Source organism: Bipolaris zeicola (assembly GCF_000523435.1).
Source record: "Bipolaris zeicola 26-R-13 unplaced genomic scaffold scaffold_264, whole genome shotgun sequence".
NCBI classification, from domain to species: domain Eukaryota; kingdom Fungi; phylum Ascomycota; class Dothideomycetes; order Pleosporales; family Pleosporaceae; genus Bipolaris; species Bipolaris zeicola.
In genome coordinates, this window is record NW_006912313.1 from 16,553 (window position 1) to 31,513 (window position 14,961).

The 14,961-nt window shown below is 48.4% G+C and overlaps 6 protein-coding genes across 6 annotated transcripts; 5 read left to right on the forward strand and 1 right to left on the reverse strand.

Moving 5' to 3' along the window:
* Positions 1–563: 563 nt before the first annotated feature.
* On the forward strand, positions 564–2,183 carry COCCADRAFT_108737 (uncharacterized protein; the record flags this gene model as incomplete). Its single annotated transcript, XM_007718912.1, has 1 exon — positions 564–2,183. One exon carries the CDS (start codon positions 564–566, stop codon positions 2,181–2,183), a length of 1,620 nt encoding a protein of 539 aa, XP_007717102.1.
* Positions 2,184–2,562: 379 nt separating this feature from the next.
* COCCADRAFT_40910 (uncharacterized protein) lies at positions 2,563–3,296 on the forward strand (the record flags this gene model as incomplete). The annotated part of the gene is made up of 2 exons (XM_007718913.1): positions 2,563–2,776; positions 2,839–3,296. 2 exons carry the CDS (start codon positions 2,563–2,565, stop codon positions 3,294–3,296), a joined length of 672 nt encoding a protein of 223 aa, XP_007717103.1.
* Positions 3,297–4,227: 931 nt separating this feature from the next.
* COCCADRAFT_108754 (uncharacterized protein) lies at positions 4,228–5,997 on the forward strand (the record flags this gene model as incomplete). Its single annotated transcript, XM_007718914.1, has 1 exon — positions 4,228–5,997. One exon carries the CDS (start codon positions 4,228–4,230, stop codon positions 5,995–5,997), a length of 1,770 nt encoding a protein of 589 aa, XP_007717104.1.
* A 151-nt stretch (positions 5,998–6,148) lies between these two features.
* On the reverse strand, positions 6,149–7,109 carry COCCADRAFT_40912 (uncharacterized protein; the record flags this gene model as incomplete). The annotated part of the gene is made up of 2 exons (XM_007718915.1): positions 6,149–6,561; positions 6,617–7,109. The coding sequence occupies 2 exons, from the start codon at positions 7,107–7,109 to the stop codon at positions 6,149–6,151; spliced, it is 906 nt and encodes a 301-aa protein (XP_007717105.1).
* Positions 7,110–7,790: 681 nt separating this feature from the next.
* COCCADRAFT_30189 (uncharacterized protein) lies at positions 7,791–9,128 on the forward strand (the record flags this gene model as incomplete). The annotated part of the gene is made up of 1 exon (XM_007718916.1): positions 7,791–9,128. The coding sequence occupies one exon, from the start codon at positions 7,791–7,793 to the stop codon at positions 9,126–9,128; it is 1,338 nt and encodes a 445-aa protein (XP_007717106.1).
* A 1,859-nt stretch (positions 9,129–10,987) lies between these two features.
* Positions 10,988–13,099, forward strand: COCCADRAFT_108748 (uncharacterized protein; the record flags this gene model as incomplete). Its single annotated transcript, XM_007718917.1, has 1 exon — positions 10,988–13,099. One exon carries the CDS (start codon positions 10,988–10,990, stop codon positions 13,097–13,099), a length of 2,112 nt encoding a protein of 703 aa, XP_007717107.1.
* Positions 13,100–14,961: the final 1,862 nt, after the last annotated feature.

Sequence of the window (14,961 nt, forward strand, 5' to 3'; positions counted from 1 at the left end):
CTACTCCGTTTTTCTTTCAAGTTTACGCATGTGCAGCGACTATTGATCGATGATGTTCTTACAGGCACGATACACTAAACTGATAGGAAGCAGCGTATGACAAAACTTAATCAGTACGGCATCAACGATTAAGAAAGACATAACGACACATCTGTTTTCAAACAAGACTTGCCCTGGTAGCTCTGGACCTTTTTCTATCTGGACTCTGATGGGCGAATACGCTCGCCGCGGAGATGTTAGGGTGGCAATTCAATATCCCTACGTCACGAAGGATTTCCACAACGAACAGTTCCACACAGGCGTCTATTGAACAGCTACACTTATACAACAAATACATATCCAATCCGTCGTACAGTGTCTGCTCTTTGACCTCGATGCGTGATTTACTGTCCTATCTGCCTTATGCAAAGAGTCGGTGTGGGGAACGGACATGCACCACGTAGATCCCGCCGATAACCGGAGAGAATTCCCGCCGTTGGCCTAGTAGCACCTGCTCTATCCAACTCAAGAACTTTTCCCAACCATCTCGCCTCTCCTCCAACCAGTTTGGCCAAACTCCCAATATGACCGCGACACAGGAGCCGAGCAATGCCTCGGCCGCAGGAGAGACGACGCCTCTTTTGCAACGCGAGGAGACCAAAGAAAGCGACAGCGGCAAGAAACACGGTGTCTCGGTTTTATTCCGCGCGCTGCTTTGTGCATTCCTCGTGTCGTTGACCTTTGGCATTACCCAAGTCCCCATCCTCTATGCCTTTCGCATGATGACCTGCGATGCATACTACGAGCATCACACCCCCGACCCCAATACCGACGACATATGCGCAAGACGCGAGATTGAGGCTGGAGCAGCGCGATCGTTTGCGCTGCTCGCCTCCTCCACTACGATATTCGGGCTTGTTAATCTGCTGGTTGCAGGCTGGACGATTAAAAGATTAGGCGTGAAGCTTGCTCTCATTATCCAGATCTTCTGGCCTGCTGTTCGCTTGCTCGTTCAGAACATTGGCATCATGCACGGCAGCAGCGTTGGCATCATGATTGTTCAGGCCTCGCAAATCATCACAGTCGTTGGAGGCCCCAATGGCTATGTTCTCTGTCTCAACTCCCTAGTCGCTGACGTGGTTGGGCACGAGGCTCGTACGGGTGCCCTGGGCCGTCTCCAGGGTTGCATGTACTTTGGCAGCGCCATTGGCTTCCTTATCGGCGGCGTCGTAGGCGGCTATTTTGGTATCCTTGCCCCGTTCCGTATGACATTGGCATTGTTCTTGCTCTGCTGTGCCTATGTAGCAGTATCCCTGCCGGCCATGGGCCCGCCCCAAGAACCCAAAGACGCGACGCCTCGTCGAACCACGGGCATTGCGCGGTTCTTTGGACCCCTCCGAATCTTTGCGCCACAGAAATGGGAACTCCCCAACGGCCAAACTCGCATCCAAACCGGGGCATTAACACTCGGAATTGGTGTTTTCCTAGGTATCCTCGCGACAGGCTACATTCCGGTGCTGCTCCAGATGTATGCAACTGCTGAATTCAGCTTCGGCACCAAAGAGAATGGAGCCTTGATCTTCCTATACTCGTCGCTAAGGGGCGGCTTCTTGTCCCTAGTATTTCCTCGCATTATTGCCGCGGGACGGAAACGGCTCGGTAATGTCAGCAACCAAAAGGTGACAGAGGTGGAAGAAAGAGAACCGCTAATCCAGGTCCAAATTACACCACCAACACCTGCCGTTACCGAGATCGTCGATCCTCTGGAGAATGAGGAGCCACCCAATCCTGAACCGACCAACAAACAAGAGACATATACATTTGACTTGTTCTACGCGCGCTTCAGCCTCCTGCTCGATGGCATACTGACAGGCCTCGCCATCTTCGTGTCTCAAGGATGGCAAATGTATCTTGTTGCTGTACTTCTGCCATTTTCGGCAGGAACAGGCGCTGCATCAAAGGGAACAATCCTTCAAATGCTTCCGGAAAGTGATCGCGTGGACGCCTTGAGTGGCATCACGCTCGTGGAGAATATTGCGCGACTTTCCACAACTGCCGTCTTTGGGCTGGCTTTTGCAGCACTCGCAGAAATTGGGAAGAGCTATCTCACGTTTGTCTGCAATGCTGCCGTTGCGTTTCTTGGATTTCTCGTTTTGCTCTTCTCGCGCTTCCCGCCAAAGGGCAGCCGTCGTGTAGAATGTTGATCGAGATACCTGTCGCAGTTGTACTTTGCGCCTACTCCAATAATGCAAATGCTCTTCAACACATCCAACGTTAACCAATTGATGTTCATTTCTGACGCGAATCTGATACTGCGCCGCATAATCCTCATCGCGCTCTTTAGGCCTCCAGCCACATAACGTACGCTAACAACATGTAAGTATGGACGAGGCTTGCCGAGCTTTTGTGTGGCTTGCACCCGCAACGGGAACATGGGCCGCGATGCCTTGTTATCTGGTTATCTCAAGATCAGGTTTAATGCCAGGAGCCCCCAATCCCTAACTGTACTTTAGGCTCCCATCTCCCATTACTTCGCCTTCGTTCTGGGATGCTGAGGCGTCATTGATTAACAGCAACAACAACATGTTTGCCATCGTGCCCAAACATTTCGTCGCACTGCTCCTCGCTAGGGTAGTAGGCGCAGACTACAATCTCACTTACTTGGACATATTCTGGATTGCAGCCCCGACAATCACATTGGTGTCATCCAACAGCATAGCGACAACTTATACGTACCAATGTGACGCAACAACTACCACTACCACCCCTACTCCGACCTCAACCTCGTGCACTGGCCGTACGCATCAAACTTCACTTTGATTATCCGTTCTCACAACTCTGACACTAAAAGCATATTAGCACCGCCACAAACTTGGGTCATTCCGAGCGATTACACAGAACTCCCAGCCAACACTCCGACACACCCGGGTCCCTGCATCCCATTTACCATGTTCCAAGGCCCAGAAACTTATGGTTACCGCATGACGAACAAGAAAAAAGGCTACATCACTCTCGATGGCGATTGCAGCTGGACAGGCGTATTCACAGACGTACCTATCACGTGCGATCGCCAAGTAACCATCACAGCAGAGACCCATACGTACTCAAGTGGCATGCCAACAGTGTTTCAGCAGGATGACTTGAGGAGCCTGACGTGGGGTGGGAGGTTTGGATATGCTGTTGCGACTGTGGTGGAGAAGACGGGGGCGGCGGGTACGCCAAGTGAAGGAGGTGGAGGTCGTGTGGCACTTTCGGTGGGGGTTGTGGTAATGGCCGGGAGTGCGTTTGTGGTTGGAGCGGTTGCTTGGACGCTTTGAAGCGTGGGAAGAGAGAGGATATGCATAGTAAAGTTTGTGCTGACGTCACATGATATACGCATACCAGAGGTTGACGGGTAATTTACAAATCACATAAGTACTCCTCGTTTGGTACTACACGACAGCGAGACTAGAAGCTTTTTACGTGGCATTTGTTTTATCTCCACTATCTTTCTAGGCTCAGATACTGACTATCAGCCTCATACTCAATATCCAAGACTGAATCAAAACACTGAAGGTTATGTTCGATAAGCAAAGTAGCACATCCCTAATTCCGCCTTAGGATACAGCTAGTCAGCCTGTTCATCATACGCTTAGATTCATTTTTGCATGAATACCGTATTCCCGAGCAGTAAAGCCTCCAGTTACTACTTGACTTATTTTTGGCTCGAATTTCAATCGGAATAAACTTTGAACATCGACTGACAACAAGCAGGTCTGTCGTGCACGGGCTCTGCCATGGTACCGGGGCTTGGTAGGTAGATTCTATTATTGCCATACATCGCTATCAATTTATAATGATAGCCCATTGCCATCGACATGAAAGCAAAAGGGATCAGGAGAGGTCATTTTTCACGATGCGACGAAGAAACTGGGCTAAGTTAGTCGTCATGCGCAAATGAGGATGCTGCTGCAATTTTCATCCAACAGGCTGACGTGATCTGAGATTGGGAGATTTGCAGAATGGCCAGCTTGCTAGGAGAGACGATAGAATAGTCAAAGGGTCGGGGTTATGTGAGGTTGGGCCAGTACACAAGTCGGCGAAGGTTGCTGACTTCGGCGACTCTGCGGACGACACCAAGGCGGCTAGCGCAGGGCCATGCCACGAATGCTTCCATCTGGCTCTTTCGGCGTCTTCGTTTTACGTTGCACTCTCAATCACGACATTTCGCTTCAGATACATAGCTCACAACCATAGGCTACGCTCCATATGCCCTCCCCGGCGCCCACACCACACGCCCGGCCAGCCCCACTCGCTTGTTTGGAGTGCCGTCGCTCCCATCTCAAGTGCGATGGCGGTAGACCCACCTGCGAGCGCTGCAAGACTCGCAACTATGCTTGTACCTACAAGCGTTCCGGACGTGGGCGGCGACGTGGTGTTACGCGCTTGACGCCACCAGTTGATGAGCAGCAGCCTGTCGTGGCTGAACAGCCGCCCTACTCTTCATCCACAACACCACATCTTTTCCTCACTGCCAATGCGCCCACACTCAATGAGGCGCCCACACTCAATGAGGCGCCCCCACGCTTCCAACCGCCATCTCTCGGTACCGGGAGTCCATCGGACCCGCTACTACTGCAAAGCGGGCCGCCCCCAGCCTGGTCCGATGATGAGCATCTGGTCGACCTCTACTATCTGAATTTCCACGCAGCCCATCCAATCCTCCTCCCAAGACACCTCTACTGGGAGCAGGCCTACCCTCAATCCCTCAAGGCCGTCGTTCACTACATCGGCAGCTGCTTTTCCTCATCAGCTCCAAGAACCGAGCTGCGTCAACGCGCTACGCGAGAACTTGGCGATGGGTGCCAGCCTACCCCCGAGACTGTGCAAGCAAAACTACTCTACTCAATAGCTCTCTTCGCCCAGAATGCCGCAGAGGAAGGCCAAATCCTGCTCGATTCCGCTATCCAAAATGCTTTGACCCTTGGCATGCACAATCGCGACTTTGCCGCAATGTATGCTGCGGGTTCAACAACCCTTGAAGAAAGTATGCGACGGACTTGGTACGAACTCTACGTTGTTGATGGCTGCGTTGCCGCATTACAGCGCAAGTCAACTTTCGAGACCAACATGGCCAACGCAGATGTACTTTTACCATGCGAAAACTTCATCTATGAGGGCGGAATGTGCTTCGTCCCACCAACGCTAGCCGAGTTCCACAACAATGTCTTTGCAGAAGAAGAAAAGGTCTTCTCTTCTTTTTGCTATCGCATCGAAGCAACCCGTCTTCTCGGGCGAGTTTTGACAATTGCCGGAACACATGGCGTTCATAGGGACCTCGTTCAAGCAGTCGATAATTCCCTGGCTGCTTTCATCCACCATCTCCCACGTACTAAGAGTGAGAACCAAATCGCCAACACTTTTGGTGAGCTGGACGAGCTCATGTTTCAGGCACATACCATCATTCAGTGGGGAATCATTCTTTTGCACTATCCAAGAGGTGATCTCGTTACTCCCAATTCCCTCACACAAAATGTACCTGGCGCCGACTGCACAAAGCTCCTTTGCCCTTGCAATCGCCAACACGTACACTCAGTCAAAGCCGTCGAAGCTTCCAGAGCCATATCAATGCTAGCCGCCCTTCAAGCTCCTGCCCAGAAGCACAGCCCCCTTTTCGTGTATCCTCTTTCTCTGGCTACGGCAGTCCAGTTATCCATCAGTGCAGTGCATGCAAGGACTGTCGGGAATTGCATAGAACAACATTCTGATCGAGTAAAGTTACTGCTCGGTGTATGCAAGACATTGGGTCGACATTGGCCAGTGGCTGACAGCGTAATGTGCACACTGAAAAAGGTGGCAAGCGCAGTATTTCAAGCTCCATGCCACATGCCCTCGATTCCTCCGCACCATGTACATTCACCAGAAAACAATGTAACATCTCTTGCAAACATGCCGGTTGAAAGAAGTCAATTTGACGACATCGATTTACAAAACCTGTATGATCTCATGGGCATAGACAATTGCTCTGTGGACACGTAGTGCAGCTCCAGGATTACAAGAATTGGTAGTAATCTCACTATTAACGCACGAAACATATCGCCGAGCCATATTAGGACGAAAACGCCATTATAGAACTTTCAGGCCACTCATTGAATGCTGCTCTATTCCTACATCCCTGGACAAAATGATACTACCATGCGTCGCATCGCATCTGGATCGGCAGAGACACCAAACGCTCGCCACCAGGTGTTGGCCGAGGTAGCCTTCCAGCTCGGATATTGACCTGCAACGAAGGGTCCAGCAGCTTTGGCGCAGCCAACCCCGCATCTCGCTCCCTTCTCAATGTGAGGAAGTCCTCCTCTGCTATGTCGATAGAAACATGTTTGTTTCTCTCCCGATGATCGCCAACCGTCATCCAAGGAACGGCTTCGCATCGCGCAGGACATGCCGGGTAGTCATGACCAGTCCAGATCTTGAAGTCTTCCGGTAGACTAAGCAATTTCTTTGCCGACGTGTACAGGTCCTTCGCACTGCCCCCGGGAAAGTCACACCGCGCTGTACCAATATCTGCATGGAAGATGGAATCGCCACAGAAGATGTTGTCTGCTCATCGATCAGCATGAATGTTCTCAAACCAGTTCCCCATCCGTCTACTTACTGGAGATTCGGTATCCCAAGTGGTCGGGAGTGTGTCCTGGAAGATGCATTACGTCTACTGTCAATTGCCCTACTGCAAACGACTCGTCATCCTCGAAAAGATGGTCAAACGCGTTTTCGTACTCGTCGGTTGAAATTCCGTATTTGGCAGCGAAAAACTTTTGAACTTGATGGATACGCTTCCCAATGCAAATCGGCGGCCTGGTCCCTTGTATTTGCAAAAGTCGGCTTTGAAGGTAAGAGGCAGCTGTGAGATGATCGGCATGTGCATGCGTCTCAAGAATCCTCTCAACTTGATACCCCTGGCGAAATACGATGGCAAGTAAATTGTCGGCCGTCAATGTGCTAACGGTTCTGGAGTTTGCGTCGTAGTCTAGGACAGCGTCGATGATGACGGCTTTGTTCGTAGACGGGTCGGCAACTATGTATTGCCATGTGCCTGTTTTCTCTTCGAAGCAACTGTGAATAGTAGGCTCATGAGAAGCTGCAGTCATGTCGTTGTAAATGGCTTGCTCTCCAGGTTTTGAGAATAGAAAGAATTGCTCTGTTGGAGTGGCTACGACGGACATGTTTCGAATCGTCGAAGTGACGGGCTTCGTCTTGCTGATTGAACAACGTGTTGCGAAAGGATGTTTGGAGAGAGCCTGTTGATGCAATAGGCGACAGTTGTGAGGTACAGCCCGGTGCTTGGGTATGCAATGTAATCGGTTCGAGAGCGGGCTGGTGAATAGAGTCTTGTTGTAGAATCGCAAAGTTTCATCACTCGGATTGATTTCGTTTAGCAGATTGCGTATGCTTTAGATGAGTCTTCTCAAAAACGTTTGGAGATGTCCCGTCTTATGAGCCTCAAGATGCCTCGATGATTGACCTTGAAGCAGGGTTTGGCGTTCCGCTTCCAAGTATAGACGCCGATCACCCGTGTTAGTCGCCGAAACAGGGTCTACATCGTTACGTACCTGGCTCGTGCCATCGCGCATTCATCTGCTGATTCAAACTTGACACGAAATAATAACAACTCGAAGCTGCTGAAAAATATGAACTCCCTGCCAACTTCTCCGTTCGATTATTCCTTTCCCTCGGCGACTCTAAACCATCTAACATCACTTTCACGTGGTAGCATTCATTTCTTGGAACCAATAATACAAAAATCTAAAAGTGCCCAGTAATTGATTCCAATGTACTGTTTACGAAGATCCAGAGGTTGGGAACCTCTCAGCAAAAGCGCATTTATTCGAAATCTTGCGACCGTTTCTCCCGCAGCCCCTGCAGCCAGGAACCACAAAATCGTCGTTGTTGGAAACGGCTCTGCTGGTGTTGCAGTCAGTCACCAGCTATTGCGAAAAGGCAGATTTTTAAAAGACGACATTGCAGTCATTGATCCGGCGAAATGGCATCATTACCAGCCTGGTTGGACACTTGTTGGCGGAGGCTTGAAAGACAAAAAAGCTCTCAGGACACTAATGAATGACTTGGTGGAAGGGAAACTGAAATTCTACAACAAGAGCGTTGCGTCGTTCAGCCCGAAAAACAATTTCTTGACACTAGAAAGTGGCGATATGATCCATTACGACCATCTTGTGGTTGCACCAGGCATCAAGATTGACTATGGCAGTGTCAACGGGTTGTCCGAAGCACTAAGCAACCCAAACAGTCCAGTCGCATCCATCTACAGCTACGATTACTGCGACAAGGTCTTTCAAAACATCCAAAGATTAAAATCAGGCTCTGCAATCTTCACCCAACCAGCCGATGTGATCAAGTGCGCCGGCGCACCACAAAAGATCATGTGGCTCGCACTAGACAACTGGAGACGATCCGGCCTATACCAAAACGACCCCAAAAAATCCGCAATAAACGTCACTTTTGCGACCGGTCTCCCCGGCATGTTCGGTGTCCCAAAATACAGTGCCAAACTCGATGCTTTGCGCAAAGAACGCGGCGTCGAAGGCCTATTCGAACACGACCTCATCTCCATCTCCGGCAACACCGCAACATTCGCTCGTCCAAACGGCCAAGCCAACCTTCACCTCCCCTTCTCCTTCCTGCACGTCGCTCCAAAAAACGTCCCCCACGAGTTTGTCAAAGCGAGTCCGTTGAGCAACGAAACCCGATACGTAGATGTAGACCCGCACTCCCTCCGCCACAAAAAATACCCAAACATCTGGTCCCTCGGAGACGCCGCAAACCTGCCCACCTCCAAGACCGTCGCAGCGATAACATCGCAAGCTGTCGTCCTCACCCAGAATGTATTACTCAGTTTAGACGGCAAAGACCCAAGCGAAGAATACGACGGATACACATCGTGTCCGCTGCTGACGGGCGACAAAAAAGTGCTCTTAGCGGAATTCAGCTACGGGGGTGTGCCTAAGGAGACGTTCAATACTTGGTGTGGCATCGATCAAGCGGTGCCAAGACGCGCGTTTTATCATCTTAAGAAGGACTTTTTTCCGTGGGTATACGATCGGTTTCATGTCAAGGGACGGTGGGGTGGGCCGAAGGGGTGGATATGGTAGGTTGAGAGTGAGGAAGATTAAAGGCGATGTTTGAGCTTTTTTTTTGCTTATAGTTTTAAGTGTAGCGTACGTTACGATAGATATCGATATATAGTTCATGCCTTTGGCCTATATACGAAGGTGAACTTGGTATACTCTATTATAGAACGCAATAAGAAAACCATGCCTGAAGCGATTGGTAGCCTAGGTCGTACGATTGAACGAGAGTTTAGTACTACTGTCACATTTGTAAAAGCCGACGATGAACGAGGCTATGTATTCGTTCTATCTGACGGCCCTATTTACTAGAAGGCTACACGGGAATGATGTGTCACGAAATCAACTAAGCTAATCGCGCATCATCTGCAGGAACAGAAATGCTATGACGCTGGAGACTTATCAAAAATATCGAATTCGATCCCGAAAATGAGCAGGTACTGTACTGCGATTACCAACAAAGAATACGACTGATCACAGCAGCTACGCCGCGGCTTAAGACATCGCTTAGGGTAGGGTGGCAAAGAGCGATGTCATTACTCTGCTTACGGCGACGAATTTGAGCACTATCGATATAGAGCCTCGAACGCATCCATTTGAGTGCATTGATTATAATACTAGTGACTGGACAGACAATAATGAGCTAGAATTTCTCCCGAACACAAAACTCGGACTCGAAACCTACATTCAGCAAATGCCTACCGACCTGGCTAAACATTAGATTGGGGTACACGATGCCAAAGCGCGGGCACAAATCTATTCATTTGCTTTATCTAATATGGCGACGCGCGATACTCATCGCTATAGGTTGATACAATGTAACAAAAAGACTCAGAGATAATGCACATGGTGCGCGTTCTGGTGTGGTGCGAAGTGGGCAAGGTCACCGTTGTTGTTTTTGGGAGCGGCGGTCACCGCATCAGCAGCTACCGGAGGGGGGCTGACGATAGCGGCAGGTTTTGCACTTACTGGATGTTTAGCACTCGCAACGTTCACATATAGGGAATTTATCCAGAAGTGCATGGATTAAGGAACAGAGCTATTAAGAGTAACTGGCCTGTACTAGCACGTCCAACACTACGTACGCACTTCTTTGTCGGAGGTGAACACACTGAGCTTGACTTTGTACGATGGTATTGTCAGATTTAATAAGTCTTCAATCACGTAGTGAAGAAGATGTACTTCAGGTTTAGCTGTGTATCATGGTTAGTCCCAGAGGGGTTTTTGTACATAAAGAAACACAATCTGATTAGCTCTAAGAAGCTCTGCGCTACTTCGTAGCGTACTGTGATGATATCGCGGCTCAGCTCCACCAGACCACCACGTAACTCAAAAAGGTACAGTACACTGCATAGCAGTATCTAGAGCTGAATATTGTATAGGTATGACAGTACAGTCAAGTAACGATTAGCACATATCATGCTAATATATCGAGTATATGTATCCAGCTACTGGAACAACAAGATAAGCTGCGCGCTAGGCCGGATTTGACGCACTCATTACACACTTGATGCGGGGTAAAGAGCAATCCTCTGCTAAGACATTAGCTACCACTCTATTTTCGTGTTCATTTCTCACAATATAACTTAGCGGCAAGTATGACAAGCAATGCGTACTGGAGTCTTCGCAGGAAGTCTTCGCGCCGCAGATATGACGGGTCCACTCACACGTATCCGCCATTGTCTCCAGGATGGAGTTGTGAGATTTGCCTCCATCTTGAAAGGCTGTTTATGGAGGGCGACGTCAAGAAAGTGTTCCTAGCAGATGATGTATATGGAAGGAAATGCGCAGATCACGACCCATTGTTACACTGGATCAGAACAGATTATGAGAACCGTCAGGCCCTTAAGTATCAGGCGAGAAGGATTCAAAGACATTACCACATGGACGGTCTTGTCCTACGTAGGAATGCCAATGGCATCCCTTGGGTGGGAGTTCTCGACTACAAAGGCCGTCAACGTAGAAGCTACCAGCTTCTTCTTCTTCTTCAATCAAGCAATCATCTCACCCCCACAATCGATGTGCAAACATCCACAATCTGGAGCGCAATCGATCCAGGGTGGGTCGATTTTAGTGTGGCGAAAAGATGGCTAAAAAAGTGTATTACGCAACACACTTCCGGATGTCAAAGTTCCTCTAACATAAGACACGTGTCTCCAGCTTGGCTGATCGACACTACGAGCCACTGCTTAGTGTCTGGAGAAGGTATCACCGACTTTGTAGCTTTGAGCTACCGATGGGGTCCATCAACACATCGATTCATGAACTCTGTTATCTTCAAGGAGCTAACAATCTCCGGTGGGCTTACCAAACACAGTGGACTTATAACACCCACTGTCAATGACGCCATGCAAGCTGTTCGCGCAATAGGCGAACAATATCTCTGGGTTGATGCACTATGTCTGGCGCCGGATGATGACCGCAAGTTGTCCGAGCAACTACAACTCATGGGCTCGATATATTCCTCTGCAAAGCTTACTATCGTAGCGCTTGACGGTGACGCAATGGCCGGATTACCAGGCACCGGGGTGCTGCCGCGAAACTTACAGAACACTTTCGACTGGAAAGATAGTACCAAGATCTTGGCAAGGCATCTGCCCAGTTTATCAACTTTGGAAGTTGACGCTTCAGAATACTTCCAGCGCGGATGGACATTTCAGGAATACAACCTATCTCGAAGACGACTCATTTTTGCCAATCAGCAAATTCATTGGCGATGTTCCTGTGCTCTTTGGCATGAGGACTGTCCAGATCTGGAAGATAATGACAGGTCGTTTTTGGTCACAAAAACTCCCAACATCGAAGCCGGATGGCCGGACTTGCGCGAATTGGGAAATCTGATTACAGAGTATAATAATCGAGAATTCTCATTTGAAGAAGATGCCTTTCCGGGTATCACTGGCCTACTCGCACACATTGGGAACGCCTTCAAAGCCGGGTTCTTGTTTGGACTCCCAAAACAGAATTTCGATGCAGCGTTGATGTGGGGTTGTTCCCTTGGGAGAGACAGCCTCAATGGGGCCCAATTCGACGGTGTTCGACGGAGGATTTCGTCTGGTAGGACCGGTTCTGTTTTACCAAATGCAGTTCTGCCATCGTGGTCATGGATCGGCTGGAAAGGCTATCCTATCGACATCTTTCGAGGAGAGACACAATATCTGATTAATGAATTATTCATTGGGGAATCAGAAACTGGGTATATCGGCTCATTTAAAGGAGATATCACTGTTCCAATAACGCAGTGGTTCAGTCAGAAAAGCCCCGATGCGAGTGACAAGGATATCGTCACGCCATGCTTGGAAAGTGATACCATTATTTCATCGACTACAGTCACTGATTTCGACTCTGATGTTTGGAGATGTATCAGATACGTACCAAGCGAGCATGGGGCTGACAGTGGGAGGACCATTCTCTTGCCTTGGAGAGTTAGTGGTGAATTCGTTTACGAACACATCCACTTCCCAGGGGTATTTCGTTGGTTTCCACTGCCATATTGCAGTCCAAAAGCAACAATTGAATCACAAAACACGCTCGAGCACCCTTACATCTCATGCAAAACGGAACGAGTATGGCTTGCGGCTGTTACGTCATATAGATTTCTACTCCCCATCCCGTTCGATGCACATCTGGGTTTATATGACAAGCTTGGAAGAATTTGCGGCTGGCTCCAGCTACCGAACGACGACGAGGTTTCTGGCTTCGAGCGCGCTGAACTTCCTGGAGATATAGATTCGCAAATTGTTCCTTCAGCTACAAAAGGAATAATATTGAATCAGTTTCCAGCAGATGAAGATCTGATTGAGCTCGTCGCAATTTGCCTTCGCAAATCTCCTGAAATTGATTATAAAACAAAAACCGTCAATTATGATGATTCCTATGGAGTATTGTGGGTCAAATGGGTTGATGGTGTCGCATATAGATATGGATGTGGATACGTAACAAAGGATATGTGGCATGAGCAGAATCCCCAGACTGTAGACTTAGTACTAGGTTAATGTATGTAAGTAATAGCTCGCTCTGGCCTTCTAAGATACATCTTTGTCAGAGAAATTTATTGATTTACTAAAACGAAGTACAGCAGACAACAATCGGCTCTAACTCTATCTATCTACACTATGATGTCGCGCCTAGCGATACCTTCCACGTCAACCAGGACAACTTACTCTGCCTTCCTGTTCTCTGGACCATAGTCGCTCGTTTTTTTGAATCCAATTATGCAGCGCACGCAGGCACCATCTGGAGCCGTCCTGGCGAAGCGACGGCCGAGAAAACCTTCGCCATGCTACTAACCTCTTTCTTTCCGGTGGCCGGGCTTGGTTGTGACATCAAGGTTGCGACGTGGAACTTTTGTATCGTATCCGTTCAGATTCTAGTTCTTGGGGATTGCGTCAATACCTCAAGTCGACGATAGTGACGACTAAGAATTATAGGTTCTTGCAATAGATGCATTCTACCAATGTACAAGGTATTAGGGCTTGGTATAAATGTCACATATGTAGCTCAGATCTACCGTAGCTCACAATCATCTATCCTACTTCTCGTCAAAAGTTCCCAATGTAATCGTGCCAAGGCTTATGGCATAGCAAATACCACTATCTTGAGCAGGAGGCATCAGCGTTGCTTTGGATATGTGCTTGCAAAAGAAGATCCAGAGCTTAAAATTTTTATTTTTCTTAATCTAGAATACTTACCTTGCAACCGCGTCAAATTAGTATGAGTATTTAGAGTTCAAGACAAGGTTTTACCAAATAGATTTGCATGACGGAAGTGGTGTTAACTCTGGCCAAAATAACGCTAAGGCTCATACAGTGAGCGTAAGCACAGTGTAATCGTATTAACCCGCAAAGTCAATTTTAAAGAAAATTGAATTCTATATTTGGCAATAAAATACAATTTCAGGCGGAAAGACGCGGAACAAGACGGGAACGTAACTTTATTGCATCAAAGGGTTAGGTATTAGAAGCATAAAGTCGCCTTACTCCACCTCCTGTTAGCCTTCACTCTGGCACGAACTTGTAATCGCCCAACATGTACTTCGCAACCTTACTTAGTCTTTTACCATTACTAGTAGGACAGACCTATTGTGCACAGGTAGTTCCAATCTACGAAAATTGGACTGCTGTCGTTAAGGGTTAGTAGCACATTTTTCCTCCTTCTACTATTGTAACGGACGAGCTTAACAACCTAAGGGTACGATCGCTCTTGCGATAAATTACCAAGAGCGGTCTTAGTCACAACAGCGTAGCCCATCACAACGACATTGAGATTGACATTAATTCTAGGGGGATGTCGTGCTACATGTTATGGCCTTGATACGGACAACCAACTCGCTGCCTGCAAAGCGTCCCGACCGAATTATACCATCACTGGAGCGGCATATCAAGAAGGCGGCGGGCAAGGTGAAATCTGTAGGAACCCTAGAACGCTAAAGACTCTTCCTAACTTTTGCTCACAATCTGTAAGTTATTACCCTTTTCCATATCACCTATTATTAATTTAGCTATAAAAATAGGTTACGTGTACTGGATTCCAAGGCATAAACACGTAATATGATGACAATTAAAGAAAAGAACGACAGACAAAGCTGAAGAAAGGCAACGATGAGTTTTAATCGTGTTACTGTTACGATACTCTGAACTAGAAGCTGGCCCTCAGGGATCCATCGGGCACTCCTTGGAATAGTACAGCCACGGTCACGTGCATTGTAAAGGGCTGCGCCCGTGATCTCTGTTAAGGAGATCACGTGGTCATAGACCACGTGATATGCTTTCTGTACAGACATGTGATCAGAAGCGAGCAGGTATAAGAGAAGTCTGTACTTAGTTATCTTCTCTTTTCCTCATCTTTTAGCTTCTGT